Source organism: Carassius auratus, chromosome 25 (assembly GCF_003368295.1).
Source record: "Carassius auratus strain Wakin chromosome 25, ASM336829v1, whole genome shotgun sequence".
Lineage (NCBI taxonomy): Eukaryota > Metazoa > Chordata > Actinopteri > Cypriniformes > Cyprinidae > Carassius > Carassius auratus.
This window is the reverse complement of record NC_039267.1, coordinates 21,389,013-21,406,325: the sequence shown is the minus strand read 5'-3', so window position 1 is coordinate 21,406,325 and position 17,313 is coordinate 21,389,013. Positions and strand designations below refer to the sequence as shown.

The window sequence follows — 17,313 nt, the reverse complement described above, 5'->3', positions numbered from 1 at the left end:
TTCATAGAGGAATTTTTTTTAAATAAAATGTATCGAGCAATAGGGAATGATAAATATCATTGGTGCATAATTTCCTGAGGGACAGGTTTGGCATGAATCCCTCTGTTTCGTCACGCACCTATCGAGTTATAGTGATATCTCCTCACGCAGAGCGTTCTTGCGTCTGAAAACAGCTCGACATCGAGTAAAAACCGAGAGAGACATAACGCACTGTGTCTTTTAAAGTTGAGCTGTTTTTAACTTCACAGCGCGTCTTAGGAATAAAGAGCAGGACGCGACGTAACAAAGACATCCGTCTGACGCATCTGTGTGCGTCTAAACGATTAGAAACAGCGTAGACAGCACGTTGAGTGTGAACGCCCCCAGCGCGCGGGTCATTCATCGAGCCCCTGCAGGGTCCATCCTCTTACAGTGCGTAACCATGACAACAGCCCCGGATGGTGGCGCGCGAGGGTAGACAGGTGTTGGGTTGCGCAGAGGAGAGACACCTACGCGATCGCTCCATACTCTCCATGTATCCTGCCTTCATCTTGTGCACGCGAGGATCTGTGTCGGGAGCCACCATGGTGCATCACTCCGGATCCATACAGTCCTTCAAGCAGCAGAAGGGTCAGTGCGCGCGCTGTTTCTGCGGGGGTTACGTGTGACAGCATGTTTTGGGGGAAAGTGCGGCTCTGGGCAGCTGTAGCTCATGATTTCATGATGTGCTCAACTTCACGATCAAGTGTTTGGCGCATATCGGTTTGCTACTGGATGCCACTGCAATATAATATCGCTCTAATGAGTAGATCACGAGTCAAACAACTGTTTCGCTTATTTGCGTTTAGATCTCACGGATCCATGCAAAGGAGAAGTTTTCAAGGCTTTTAAAAATATGTAAATGATTATATATATATATTCCCTTTATATAATCCCCTTAATACCTTTAATGAATGCAAATGGAATTGATATCAAAATGTGTTACATACTGGATACAGTGGAATGTATTCTAATTTGATTTGCTATGTGATTGTTTTATTTTTGTTTTTTTTTATTATTATTTTTTTTTATTATTATTATTATTATTATTATATATATATATATATATATATATATATATATATATATATATATATATATATATATTTATTTATTTTTTTATTTTTTTGGCTTAACTTGATCTCGTATTTAAATCTGTAAGTACAGAAATTCTATTAGCAGTCCTTAAATATATATATATATATATTTATGTTGAAGCTACTCATCTGTGGAGTTCAACAACAGCAAGCTCTAATATATCTTCACTTCATTTATTTTTGGCTTTTCAGTTTTGCATGGCCCTGGATGCCGCTTCACTCTTGTTGTTCTCATATCTGCAGTTTTGGTGATCATGTGAATCATAGAAATATTAAATGTTACTGGTAGACCTTGACTCAGGGCTATGGGAAAACACTTTCCATTGATCTCCCTTCATCTGGTTTAATGGGGTCACCACACAAACTATGCGATCATATGCCTATTAAATCACATTGTGCTGAAAATCACTGAGTGATGATTAGATTACAGTGAAATGGAAAAGAAAGAGCCAGTTTTGCAGGTTTTAGTGGTTGGCAATGGGTTGAGAAGGACCGCAGCTTTGTTTTGATGTTAGTGGCATATGTTACACTTTGTTTTGATAAAGTGCATTTGTTCCTGGTATTGAAGATATGAGATACAGTAAGAAACAGATCTGATTACTCTTCTCAGGTCAGTGTAAACGCCTAACCTGATTTTACCAAGTGAGACATGTTCCTGGGACAACATCGTTGTTGACCCTGGAACAACATTGTAATTAACCAATCAGATTTGAAGAACCAGTTTATAGATTTTGTGAAGTTTACGCTTAAAATCAGTGTTTGGTGCTTGTACATCAGTGTCATTCATCTATCATATCCTCTGATTTTAGGGATTACTCATGGTTAAGGTTAGGTTTAGGTGTGGGGATATGGTTAAGAATATATTTTTGGAGTAAAATGTTGTTCCAGGGTCAACAAAATATGTTGACCTAGGAACACATCGGACTTGGCAAAATCAGGACGTGCAGTGTAAACAAAACAACACTCATTACTAGTGTTACAGCATGCTACAGAGACTGAACTGAGAGGTTGAAATGGGTAAAAGAGTGCATTGTTACATTGTTGTGTTTGAGTCTAGATTATTCACAGCACTCCCATCTCATTAAGCAGATCGAGCCTATTTTTGCATCAATCTTCTGCAGTAGTTTAGTTTAGAGAACCAGCATCCATCCGGAACACTGCCTTGTATCAGTCTCAGTTTAGTGATTGACAACACACATTTTGATTATAACAATACATGTTTGTTTTATTGAAAATTAATCAATACTAATAGAGAATGCAAGAACAAAAACAACAATAATAATAACTTTTGTTATTATAAGTAGAATTATTATTATTACTGTTATTATTAATAGTAATAGTAGTAGCAGCAGTAGTAGTATTCTGGATTTTTTATTTTATTTTATTTAAATAATAATAATAATAATACTAATAATAATAATATAATTGTACTCAAGTTCAGCAATGTATCCATAAAAGTAACACAAAATAAAAACGAATACTAAATAAGGAGTTCAAGTTCTTGTAAATGTCTAATGTAAATGTGGTCCTATCAGCACATTTAAATAATAATAATAACAATAAACAATAATTTAGCATAATAAATAATTATTAAACATTTTATTACTGTTATGGATTTTATTTAATTGTACTTTATAATTAGATATATAAAAGCGAGGATAATCCTGATCTTCTGCGGTAGTTCTTGAGTTAACTCACCCAGCCTGATTACTTTGCTGCAGATTTGCTGATATCAAATTGCTATTGCCTTTGGGAAAGCTACACACTTTATTAACACACCGTTCATTCCTCATGCTATCTCTGAATGAATGGCTCCAGTGTGATGCCATTTCTTGTGCCACAGTAAATTACACAGTTCTCCCTTTGAGCGTAATGACAGCTGCAGGTATTTATAGTGCCACTGTGCATCCTCACTACCAAGACGCATCTCTGTCGTGATCATTAGCTATCGATCTATGAGCGGATATACAGATTATTGCAGGCATTAGAAGCTCTTCAATGACTCACAGTTAATTATTTAGGACTCATGCAGCATGCCAGGACTGATGTAAGGCCACCGAACACAGGACACTACAGCAATTTCAGCAGTCATTCAACAAATGCTTTTATTCAAAGTGACTTTCAGTACACATATTAGACTCGCAGTCCTTCTGGAACAAAGGCTTGCATCCGTGAAGGTCTCTACACAGATAATATGTGCAGTGCAGGGCTGTTGGGAAGCTGATAGCTTATGGCCCACTCTCTGTGGGAGTGAACTTGCGACCTTCCATCGTTATACAGCCCTATGAGAATATTTTAAGTGTAGAGTGATAATATGGAAGTCGTAAGACTTAATTGGTACCAAAAATGGACTGGAAAGCTGCATTTGCACTGATTTTGACATGATTTTTGTCCTGTATAATTTCATGGGAATGTGTTTAGATTTGCGCGTTTGTCAAACAATTGCATCCAAAATAAAAGTTTTTGTTTACATAATTTGTGTGTGCATACTGTGTATGTTTATTATGTATATATATAAATACACACACACATGCATGTATTTTGAAAATATTTATATGCGTGTATATTCATATCATTTATAAATATATTTAATATGTGAACATAACATATTTTTCTTAAATATATGCATGCATGTGTGTGTATTTATATATGCATAATAAACATGCACAGCACACACACACATATATTATTTAAACAAAAACTTTTATTTTGAATGTGATTAATCGCGATCGTTTGACCGCACTCGTTTAGATTAATGCTCTGAAACACTGCTCTAGGATGCATTTCCTGTTCAACAGCATAACTCACTGCTTAACTACTATCTCCTAGAATAGATCGTCATGACTGTGTTCTGCATCATTAGTCATTTCGTTCCAATACAGAATCAGAGTTGTTATTAACATAATAACTTATTAACCAAATTATTGCTGTAAATAATGAACATGACGTCTGAGATCTGAGGACTCGTTAGCTGTTTTGTTATTTGTTCTTATATTCAGATACACTAAGAGCAATTAGCCTGCATTGTTGGCAGAAGCTATTTACACTTAACCCCATCCACCAGCATGTTACAAAATCAGCCATCAGTCAATGGCTTCAGTGGCGTAGATGATAAAAGCCTTGACATATTCTTTATAACGCGATCGACCCCAATTTGAATACGCCTTTTTGTCAGACTTGTTAATGCACACACATTATCGCAATTTACCTGATACATAATGTCATAATGCTCGTATAGATCGTTTGTCCAAATCCCTGATATATGACCCATCAGAGCGTATACTACAATTGCGCCCCTATCTGCAAAAGGTCGTTTTTATATTAATGTTTTGTACTCTTTTATTTGCCCTCTGGTTTGCGTTTCGTGTAGCTCAGTTAGTAGATTATTGCGTTATACCTTGATATGTAATCATGCTATCACGGGTTCGATCCCAGGAATGGACGTGCACGAAAATTTTTATGCTCAATGAATCATAATTTAGCATGATTTCTGTGAGAGTTAAGTTTAGGGGTAGGGTCTGGTCATTCGAACGAATAAGCCACCTAGTAAAATGTGTATGAATTACTGTGAGATCGGTGTAAAACGCCCCCACATTGCATTTAAATAAACGTGCGTTTTTATTGGTAATGCCATTATACGTCATTTCATGACGACAGATGCAACGCGATACTGTCATTATTTTTAAAATGTAAATATAGGTCGTAATAAGGTACTTGCACAAATTACCTATATGGTCGTTTTTTGTTGGAGGACAGGCTCATTTACACCTCATTGTCATCTTCTAGCCTGGTTATAATTGGTCTTTCAATAAAAAAAATAAAAATAAAACAATTTAATAAAAACAAATTGTATGCACTTAATGTTGTGGCAGTGTTATTGAAAATAGTATCCAATATTGATATTTTTCAAGGTATAATATCAGTTTTAGAAATTGCAGTATTGTGACAAGTGAGTTAAATCTATTTTCATGTGTTTAACATGAAAATACTATTTCAGTCTTTCTACGTCAGAATTTCATACTTGGTGTTACTTGCCATTTCTTTGTAATTTTGTGCAAGCTACTAACAATTTCTAAGTGAAAATAGTTCCTAGACCAGATTGTACTATTATTATTAACAGGTTACAGAATTCACACTAGTAACGCCATGTCCCAGAAGTGAAATCCACCGAAACGACCGACTCGCATTACTGCCCCTTTCACACAGTATGTGTAAAACGGGCTCGGGTTAGTCTTACAGATACATTTTCATTCCAAACAAACCCAGATGTTGAAAAAGCAACAACATCCTGGTCTTTAGCCTGCACGAGCAAGCTGAGAAACAGCCAACAGAGAACAAGTGCTGGCTCATTTAAACTGCTGAAGTGCGTCTGCTGTCAGCAGTGATATCCCAGTTCTGCATTAAAGAAGGGCCCTGAAGCCTCTGCAGATATCTGACTAAACCCCAGATATCCACTGACCCCAGAACCTCGCCTGATGAAATAACTGCAGCAGCGAGAGAGCATTCTACCGCTTCCTGTCTTTCTCCTTCCTGTTGCGTTCTTGTTTATGGTTTGAGCGTTCCTCCAACATTCATTTTTGTTCATCCTTCATTTGGACACATCTGTGCAGTTAAATGAAAACAGGATTTTGCCCAAACAGTGCATGCCCTTGACATGCGAGAGATGTGTGGAGACTGCAGTCAGGGAAGGAGAGATGTGATGGGAAAGAGAGAAAGAGACTCTTTGATGTTTAAGGCTCTGCAGAAGAGTGGATTTATATTCAGTTATGTCCACATCAAAGCATGTTTGGCCACAGATACCTTCACTGGCTTGCAGTGTATTTTATCACATTATTACAGTGATATGCTGTGCCAGGATAATGCATTTATGAGTATTATGTTTTATGCAAATCTTGCCATTTGAGTGTTGACAAAGGATATTACACTAATTAATGCTCTCACAACACAATGCCATAATGAATGAAAATCTGTAATTGAGCATTCAGCGTGAGATGAATTCTCGGCTAATGATAATTGTAGGAAGTGTGACAGACGGCTGAGGATGGGGTTTATTGTTTACCGCAGAATTGAATTGGACTTGAAAATAAGCTCTCAGATTCATTTAAGGTTCAGGGCCGGATTGGACTAAAGCTACATCCACTTTAATCTGGATATATTTAAAAACACATCCTTGTATTTTCCATTTGAGGCATTTTGAGAACTATAACTCAAATATAATAAGTTTAAAACTCTAGTTTTAGACTTCTAAAAGAACTGCATGACTGAATTTAATAGCATGCTTGCTTCTCAGCCAGAATCTACTGAATAAACACTTCAAGCACAATCTGAACAATACATCACCGATGTCACCCAGCCTGTAGTAATATATACAGTACACTGTAAATGAATCTGTAACACGATCATGGTAACACACATGCAACTTATATAATATAATAAAGATTCATTAACATACAGCCCAATTATACAAAACTGAGAAGAAAATCTAAGAAGAAACATAGTTATTGAAAAAAAATATATCAAATTTGAAACATAACAGCGAAATCTGTGAACGTCAGATTGACGGTTATTTACTGTAAATTATACGTTCCTATTCACTTACAAAAACGTCATACTACTGTAAAATTACATGTAATTTCCAGTACAGTTTTTCATTGTAGGCCTATATAGAAGGGGAATTTACTGTTAACCATTTAACAGGTTTTTACCGTAAAAATGTTTCCGGTCTTTTACCATAAAATTCACTGTACTTCAGCCACAGACCTTGCAAACAAAACACCAAAACAATCGGTCTGAGATTTCCTGGATGAAGTGTTCGCAGCACGATGGATTATGTACAATCGGATAAAAACAGGATTATTGAAACCTAAACGGATAAGATCTGAAAACCAAACCAAAAAACAGCCATAACTAGAGACCAGCACACTTTCATTCAAGAGGAGCCACATGTGGCAGGGGCATGATGAATGTGATAAGAAGATGAAGAAATAAGATCTAATACCAACATTTCTGAGACGCATTATACTGCACTGACATCTTCAATCCATCGAAGACTCAAGAGGAGCACCAAAACCAATTCTAACCAGCACAATAACCCAAAGCAATAAACTGATATATGCTTCAGCAGCGGTGATCATTTATATGCCTCATTACAGAAGACGAGCAAAAAGCATCAGAATCCTCTTTGGAAACAAAGACTGGAAGCCATAATAAGGCTTTGACTGTTAAAGAAATCACACCATATGGATAAACTCCCAGATGATTTGGGTCCAGATATTTGTGATGGAAAGCAAGCGGTTGGTTAACACAGGCTTGTGTGTGTTCTGTTCTATAGCAGTGTAGCACTAACAGATTGGCCAGACACATGGACTTCCTGCCACACGGGCCACTCTCTCTCCAGTAACTGTGAGTCAGTAGGAGGCTGACCATATCAACATTCAGCTCTGGCTCTCCTGACTGTATACAGACTCAAGCTGTATGCTCGATGTAATAGATCGGACAGGTGTGTTCTTATACTAGGTACAGGTTGCTAAAAACAGAGACATGGCTTTCTCCACAGGGGAGCTGTGAGTTTGTGTTTTTCTGTGTCAAAGCGAGGGTGTGTGTGTATTGCACAACATCCCATGAGCCGCAGACTTGCCACCTGTCATGTTACATAACGCACAGATGGGGAAGAGTATCGCTGTAGATCACGACACCAGACCGATCCTTTAAAACAGCAACCTGTGACCTGTGTGTTCTAGCAGGAGCTTTTATAAATGAATGCATGAATAAATACTATCATTCGTTTCAAAAACCTTATATACACAATTGAATAAAAAAAAAAGAAATATGGTATCGAATGTGACAGAAATCGCTCTTTGTGAACGCAATCCTCTATAAAAGTCTTGGGCATGCCAAGATTAATACAGACATTTATTTTTTGAAATTGTTAACATTTTTCTTTGTGATGAAAAACAAAGTGTAAATTGTTTCTGCAAAAAAATAAAACAAAAAATAATAATAAATATACAATGTGTCCAAGGAATTTATATTTAAACTTCAGCTTTATTTTATTATTATTATTATTTATTTAAATTTGTTTGCATGTTGTTTGCATAATTACATTAATTCAAACCAGCACAACAGATTCAAAACAGGTTTAATCGGTTAGAAATAGCTCACATACTTAGTGTAAACTTACATTTTTTGCACGTAATAGACCTTTACATACACAATGCTCATTGTAATATACCTGCCATACAATTTTAATTTGTATATTGTCATTCCTTACCTATTTATTTGTATTTTTTGTATTTGTTATTCTTTTATTATGTGTTTTTTGTTTCTGTCGCTGTTCCTCGTATGTGTGAACACACCTGGCAATAAAGCTGATTCTGATTCTGATTAAAGAGTAATAAGTGATGGCAATAAGAGCAAATCTAATTTAGAAATAACTCATCTTCATCTAGAATGTAAATTCTCATTAAATGTTGATTTTAAGGTTAATTATTCCAGTAATTATTCCGTTACTTAACAAATGAAATGCATTAAGTATAGTTCATGTACAGAAGGTTGTTTGTGTTGTAGTAAAATCTGAAGCTATTGAGTTCACAGTTTGATATGAAACCTTTCACCTATTATTTGAATATTATTATTAGTTTTTTTATTTATTTTCACAATATAAACAATATAAATATCTTTATATTGTGATTTCCCTTTACAAAGATATACATTTGCTCGTGCCATCCGCTCATATTTTTAAGCTAGTGATTCTGCATTGTGTTGAGAGCAAAGGAGTCCAGACTGATGGGAATCAAACTGATTAAACCCACAAATAATTCATTTCTGCAGCATTGCATTTAGCTAACAAAATAAGAGAATGAGTGTAGCGGCTTTAAAGCCTCAGTCGAGCTCCTGATGGTAACGTCCCGTACAGACGGGCTCTGAGAGGGGTGCAGTGTTACCCAGCCCGCTCTATATAAAGCATCTGTTAGTGGGGCAGGGCGATGTGAAACTCCTGTGTGCCGAGAGCGGAGGGGAACCAGAGATGAATTATACAAGGTTTTCAGATGGGGAAGACGGGACAAACACACTGAGCTCATTTCCTTCGCTCTGATCCCTCAAGCAAGAAAAGCTCTTTATGTTAACCTGCATTTTTAAAGACATTTTCCTAAATACTTGTTTTGTTCTGTAGCTCTCTACTGTTCAGATGGCAGTCCAGCTTTCTTTTTCTTTTTTTTTTTGGTTACAGAAGAATAAAAATAATGCCCTCGATCATAGTCTAGCCATGCATTAGATGCATTACATCAACACTAATCCAGCTGCATTCGGCAACAGCTGTCCTCACATGACATCTGGCTGAATTCATGAAGCCTGTCGATAACACACCGTATGTGTGTCTCTCTGTGTGTGTGTGTGTGTGTTTGTGTACTGGTATACTGTATATGGTTTATAAGGACACAAATGTGTGTAAGACATGGGTAAAGCAACAGAAACATGGTTTATGAGGACACTTCCTGTGTCCCTTAAAACAAAAGGCTTAAAACACGTACAAAACTCAAAAACTGCCAGGAGACTAAAGGAGACGCTGATCTCAGTCAAAGATGACATTAGTTCCACTTCATTAGTCACAGTTCGAAATGGAACCACATTGCATTGTGGGATACAGTATTTCTTGGAGTATTCTCTACACATTTTATTAAATATAGTGATCGTTCCTTATAATAGTGCAGCTGATGACTGCAGTCAGTGGATCTGATTAAAATGCAGCAAATGCATAAATATTTCAAGATGACTTGCAAAACACTTGAGTCATCGTGAGATATTTATATACAGTATAATTATCTAGCTTCATAACTTGCCTGAGTAGAAACTGTATTGAAATACAAAGCCAACGTCAACATTTTGAAATTGAAATCAAATTGCAGGTTTGAGGTTGAGAATCGAACTGTCCAGCAGGAACACACACACACACACACACACACACACACACACTGATAATCTCACTCAGTCACAAGGTCCTAAATCCAAGGATCTTTCCAGGATCGCAGATTCTTCACCCCCTGACACAGCAAATTTCACTTGCAAAAAACCAGAATCAGAATTCCTTGACATAAATAAACAGTGAAATGCACTGAATCCGAATATGTGCTACACATATTCATATTGAATAAAAGTTTGTTTATCACATATTAACTTTTCCTTTGAATCATCCACATCTTGGATTTATTTATTTTTTCATTAAATTAAGAAACTGCCAGAGGACACATGCAATTCCACCTCAAAATGTGTCTGAAATGAGGTATCTTTTAGAAAAGTGTTCGCACTTCACCTGTAAGTTCTGGATAAACCTCAGTTTTAACAAGAGCTAAACAGAATTGCACAATGTAGACTCATTTTAAAGAGGACTCATCAATGCTTTAACCATGGAAGAAAGCAGGGTTGATTTTACTTTGCAAAATGAATGCAGTGGGAAACAATGCAGTGCTAGAACGTTATGATGTTGTTTTGCAACAGACAATCAATCATAAACTGCCTCAGAGCTCACCTCGTTAAATATTCATGTGTCTTGTACAGTCTCAGAAACTTTCAGGCTGTGTTCAGTTTATGTTCAGTGTGAAACCTCAAAATCAGCTGTGCATGATGTCATTAATGACAGTTCTGTATTAATGTGGTCGAAGCGATGGCATTGCAACCGTGCTACATCAGTTTCGAGAAACAGTCATTACTAGCTTCTTCTTCTTTTTTTTTATTTTTATATAGCATCTTGCAATGGTAGTTGCATCTTCTATCTTATACAGAAACACAGCACTCTCTGTGTACCCCATAGCAAAACATGGAAAATAACCACTGATAGCACTCATATTGCTGCTGGAGAGATGTTCACATGCAAGCAGCATTCACATCATCTTCAAATGAAAGTAAACATCTACTTATTTATGCAGCATAAGCGGTTACAAGCAGATTTTTCTCCAAAGTATTTCCCTCTCGAGTCTCGATCCCATGATGCTATAGGAAGGAGATATTTTAGGGCTGAGCATTGCGTCTCTCAGGAGCCTCGTGGTGACTTCTGAGTGTTTAAGATGTGAGAGTATCTCAGTCTGGCATATGTTGTCTATGTGTTTGAGCTTTCAGTGTGTCTCTCTCTGTGCGCTGGGGTTTCACACTGCTTCTTGTTTCATGTTAGCTCTATTTAAAAGGCCGGCCGTGGGTTATGAGTGCGTTAGATTGATGCAGCCGTCACGCACAAGGTCACTATGAGAGGATTCCACATCAGCTCTATCTCTGTGCAGTCGTGTGCATGGGGAAGACCAGGCATTTTCCCAGCCTGCCATCTCTCCAGCACTGGACACACATGACCTTGAATCGGACATTCACGCTGTCATCACATTGTGGATTGGTTTTTAATGTAATGGTTATATGGAGTCATGTATCCAGATTTGACAGCAGCTTCTTGTATTTGTGTATTCACGTGTTTTGTTTTCATGGTGGGTTTCGGCACATTGCTATTTCAGTTCATTCATGTTTTGGAATGGGACGCAGGGGAGAGTGTATTCACTTAGCATTAACAAAGATGTTTATATTTAATCTGAATGTAAATTAATTTTTACTTTTGTATCTGTTATGCATGAGATCAGGTTTGTTAGGGGCGGTTATGGGTCAATCTGTGTATAAACTGAGAATAGCCCTCTCATATTACATTCATAGACTGAAAATTGCTCCGAGGAGGATTATGTGGCCTTCATCAGAATTACTGTCCACTGTTAGTGAAATAGCTGTAAAACATTAACCTAGCAATTAAACCTTGATATTACTTCTCTGATGTTAAATTCTCTTTAAGGTAAATACCTTAAATTTTTTACCTTATATTATATCTTAGCCTGCCCATCCCTCCAAAGTAGTATGCGAAAGCAATTGCATTTCAAACATTGTTTATGTGACTTTGAATTATTACATAATTAGGTGCTGAATAGAGGTTCGATGTGTTGACAGAGTTAGGCTGGTTGATCAATACGTCACAATGTCACAACATCAATAGTTTCAATATGTCTAATTTACTAAAAAGTTAGTACGTTAACAAAACACAATTAACACACAATTAACAAAAACGAGACATTTTGACTTCACCTTACTATGCAACATTATCATGAATTTCATGCATATTAGTGTATTAGGATTTGCACGGACACTTTAAAATATGGTAAAATTTGTTCACTGTAGTTAATGAATTAAGTTTTAATAAACAAAATGTTAACTTACAATAAATAAATCCAAAGTTGTGGCATAAAACTCTAGATGGCGCGGTCCTATAGGTCTAACTCAATCTGACACGATGACATCATTATCATATGGCACAGCTGATTGGTTCTCTCCTGTATCAGTAGCCAATGAGGTCGCTGCTCAGCATTCAAATATATGAGTAGTGCTTGCTGTAGAAGTATGCAGCTTGCTTCAGAAACCCTCCACCTCCCCAGCTCCACCTGTGTAGATCTGCTATGAGCTGATTCATGTTATATGGGGGTTATTTCATGTATGTTATATGTGCAGCGGTAAGTTTGTTAACTAACATTAATAATCATAAACTGTTACATTTTGTTAGAAATTAAACCTTATTATAAAGTGTTGTCAGTTTTTCTGTATCAGCTAGTTTATGTCCCGTCTAATGGAAATCATTATCTGTATGAAAATGTCTTCTTTTAAATCTGCTTTCTGTGACTATTGCAAAGCCAAACAGCATCTGGCCCACGTGGTTTTGAAATGTAGTTAGTAAATCCTTTATCCTTAGATGACCTTGTTAGTCAATAAAGACTGTGCTTCCAGGAGTTATTTAATTAAGTAAATGTAATACACTGGTTATCCCTGATGTGATCATTATAGCTTTGCATTTGATAACGTAAGTGAGTTTTAATAGTACTATATTGCATTACAGAGTATTTGTCTCAAATACAGTTGACACTGACACTTGAGACATGGAAAACAGAACTGAAAATACCTTTCTAGAGATAATTTAATGTCATATTTCTGTATTTTCAAGGTGGAAATGTTGGTATTTTTGAATCGGATATTCTCTGTTTCTCTTCCAGCAGGGATGAACACCAGTATCAGTGAGATTTTGAAGGAGAAAACGCTAAAGTCGTCTCGCCGCAGTCTGCCGTGTCTGGCTCAGAGTCAGACACATCCTCAGAACCTCAATCACTTCCTGTCTGTGCCTCTGAGTCCTGAACCCAAAACATACGCTCACAGCGTCAGTGCCTCCTGTGCACACATCACACCTCCTTCCACAGGTAAGCACTAGCAAACTTGTCTTTGTGTTTTAATATGCTTTTAGTTAGCAGACTAACCTATTAACCTGCCGAGAACGCATGCCTTATGAAATGTAGTAATCATATCAACCGTTTGGGCTTCCATTGTGAGATATGGTAATACCAACACAATCCCATGATTATGCATAAGTATTTTACATATTAACAGACCCGAAAGCTCACTCTGCGATTTCATTCGGTTAGCATGAGGACATTATTCAGGCTGCATCTTGTTCTGTGGAGTTAAATGTTGAACAGGTCAAACAGATAAAAGACAAACACAGTCCCTCCGTTCATTGCCTATGAGGATTTAACCAATGTGTTAACTCATGCTGTTGACGAACTCAGTTCGAATTGTCCTGAGGAAGAACTGAAAGTGTCCCACATTACTTAAGACAAATTCATCCTCCTCATAGCCGGCTTTCTTTCTTCCAGGATCTCAACAACAAGTTTTTGAGGTCCTGGGAGCAGCCTTATTCGACTCAGTTACGTCAACCCATGTTAACTAATTGTTCATCTATCATGGGGCGGACAGAGCTTGGGAATCAGCTCGTCCTGGAGAAGAGCACGATTACCTTCCTGGACATGTAAAGTCAAATCTATTATGATTTGCTCGGACATCACAGTATACCGCTGACCCCAAAGCATACGGCCTGCACGACTGGCCTTTCAGTGGCTGGTATGACTGCCATGAAGCTGCAGCTGTGGTTAAACCTGGCTCAGCAGTCCAGTTGAAAGCTGGACCTCCTGATCTGCCAGATAAGATCAGCCCTGATGGGTTCTGAGGGCAAGCCCCCTTGGGGGAGAGTGTGTCACACCAAAACATTGTGTGTTCTTTCTTTCTCAATGCCCTCGAGGGACTGTCTTGTTAAACCACCACTTTCTGTGTTTTGGCAGCAGCTCTTAGTGCGTTCTCTGAACAGCACCGCTGCTGGAGCGTGGTGCATTGCCCCCTCCCCAGAGGGTACAGGGGGACAAGAGGTTGTTAGGACTATCTTCCTAGTCATCATGCTGTCGAATGATCAAAGGTATCAAAATGCTGGCTCTTGTCTATCTGACTGACGTGAGGCAGAGCTTGAGATATGATAGATTGGAAAAGCAGTGTCCAACGGTTCTTAGTTGGCCAACGTGCCCTAAAAAGAATTTTGGCTGTTCTCTGCTATTAAGTCACTCACCCCGCACATCTCAAGCTCTGCCTCATGTCAGTCAGACAGACAAGAGTTAGCATTTTGATACGTTTGATCATTCGACATTAAGTCATGGCTTAATGGTTAGAGAGTTAGGCTTGTAACTCAAAGGACATGGGTTCAAGTCTGGGGCTGTAATCAAATATTTAAGTGATAGTTTAAGAGTGCCACAAGATAAACGTTTCCATAACTCAGAGCCCATGAGCAAAGATGACAGTATGCAGGTCACATACTTCTAGGGCTTCATACATTAGCAGAGTACCACAGCCAGTGAGATGAATTGGGATGTTTTCTCCAGGTTTTATGGACCTTTTTAGTGCTAATCAAATCAGGTCCAATCCATGAACTATTGTCACTCGGGTAATGGTTTAGTTCTAGTGTTGTTCTTTGAACTGTCACTACAGAAGGCAGACCATAACATGCTGATTTCATCAACACCCAACTCCCCAACTGAGCTTGATTTCTACCAAGGTTTTTTTTTTTTTTTTCTTCTCTGTCACCAATGCAGTTTTGGTTACTTGCCACTGTCGCCTTTTGCTTGCAATTGCTGGCAATATTGTTGACTTGATTGCACAGATACTTTTTGAAGAGAACTGAACTGAGCTGGATGATAACATAACTGAATCAAAGAAGAACTTATGGAATTACATTTGTTTCAATAAAAATGAATGAAACTTTATGAAACTGAACCTAACTTTTTCAGAAACTATCAAAAATATGCCATTACAAAAAACACAATGAAAATGAAAAAAAATTACACAGTTGCACAAATGTAACATGCTCTTCAAATATGCTTCATTCTTTGTTAATGTTTTTCAAAGATTAATTTTCGATAATCGTGGATTCTGAATGCACTGCCACAGATTTCGCATTTGCTTCACAGTTTTTCGTTTGGTGTTTTGACACAAACTTCTTGTGTGGGCGGGGTTAACAGTGGTCTACTCTGATTGGATAGTGAGCTTTTGATGGACAGGTGCTCTTTTCAAAACAAATCTTTGAAAAACATTAACAAAGAATGAAGCATATTTGAAGAGCCTGTGTTTTTGTTCTTTTGTAATGGCATATTTTTGATTATTTCTGAAAAAGTTAAGGTTCAGTTTTATAAAGTTAAATTCATTATTATTGAACCAAATGTAATTCCATAAGAACTGACCTTAACTGAAAAATTGACTGTTTACAACTCTCTTCCTACATTACTGGCACACTATTTTCCTATTTAAGACTGTACAGCTGCTTTGACACAATCTGTCTTGTATAAAACTCTATATCTCTGTATGCATTTGGACCAAAGCCACAGAAAAACTAAGAAAATCAGCTGGCTTAAAAAGGACCATCTCATTATTCATTCTGCATTTGTGTTGACCTCATCAGGTCAGGTGCTTTACTAAAAGATCTCCTGGCAGGAATGTTGTACCAAAATGATGGCCATTAGTGGGTGGTGCTAAACTCAAAGGAAAATGTGATGCTTTTCTTAGAAGAGTGCAGCAATGTCAGCACTTGGAAATGCTTCCAGCGTCTTCAGTAAGAACCTTGTGCAGCACTTGGAGCAAGATGTCTTGTCTAAAAACCTGTAGAGCTAATGAGGGTTACTGGCTGCAGCAGTCAGCAGTAGCACAGAAGATAAAAGAGGAAAAATATTGGTGATCAGAGCACTAACTTTGTGTTAGCAGACATTTAAAGGCTCGTTGCTTGAATTCAAAGCCCTTTGTCAATCTAGTCCAATTAGGTCTATAATACCTGAAGAAAGCTATTCCCAATCTCACTGACAGTTTGACAAGCGCTGTATGCCTATAGAAGTATGAGGCTATGAATCATATGTGATTAATTAAGACTTGGAATAAATTAGAAAACAGCTGATAATTTACACATCTATATTCAACACCAGTTAATTTCAATGAGTTAATGTCATAAACCACGTGTTTATCTCTTGGACAGACACTAGTCAGGATGTCTACATGGAAGAGAAGGAGGTGGAGGAGTTTGAGCCTAAAACGGACGAAACGTTCCTCGTCCAGCCGAAGCCCGTGTCCAGAGCAAAGCTAGAGTCGCGCACAGACTCCACACAGGTACAACATCTGTCCTCTTACCTGCTGATGTACGGCCAACCCAGCTGCGATATCTGGCTTTGATGATGAATTCAATCAGATCTTAAATGTCTCAGCAACAAATCGAGATGTTCAATCATGATGTCAATTTCCAAGCCAACGCTGAATAAATCTAGTGGGATTTAAGAAAAGTACTTTAGATTCACAAGTACAAAGATGTCTGTGGTAAAGAGTCCTTCCCGTTTCGTTCGACAACAGAAATTATAGGCCTACCTCAACCTAAACTTAATCGAACTATTGTTTCGTATGTTCTAATAAAACCGAATGAAATGCTCTGGTTCATTTTCAGGGGAACAATCGAGAAAAGCCCTCAGGATTGATGTTTAGAGATGGGAAGAAGCGCATTGACTATATACTGGTCTATAAGAAATCCAGCCCTCAGGTGGAGAAGAGGTGCACGTTTGAGAGAAACCTGCGGGCGGAAGGGTTAATGCTGGAGAAGGAGGTACACAACACAATCTTTCACCAGATGACAGTGGTATTTTACCGGTCATTTGTTTGGATCGATTCTTTTGCCCGTAAGGAGAGCCTGTCCTCCAACAAAAAATGACCATATAGGTCATTTTTGCAAGCTTTTATTACGACCTATATTTAAGTTTTAAAAATAATGACAGTCATCTGTCGT

General features: G+C 37.7%; 1 protein-coding gene across 3 annotated transcripts in view; it reads left to right on the top strand.

Moving 5' to 3' along the window:
- Nucleotides 1-103: 103 nt before the first annotated feature.
- The window catches only part of LOC113043758 (anoctamin-3-like), a 61,460-nt gene continuing 44,250 nt past the window's right edge, over nt 104-17,313 (top strand). Inside the window, exons 1-4 of one of the 3 annotated variants that reach the window (XM_026203336.1) lie at nt 104-609; nt 13,181-13,378; nt 16,519-16,649; nt 16,978-17,133. In XM_026203336.1, the coding sequence (XP_026059121.1) occupies nt 438-609; nt 13,181-13,378; nt 16,519-16,649; nt 16,978-17,133 (657 nt within the window). In that variant the 5' untranslated portion in view covers nt 104-437. Of the gene's footprint in view, nt 610-13,177; nt 13,379-16,518; nt 16,650-16,977; nt 17,134-17,313 lie in introns of all 3 variants that reach the window. The other 2 variants (XM_026203335.1, XM_026203337.1) reach the window with 2 other exon arrangements.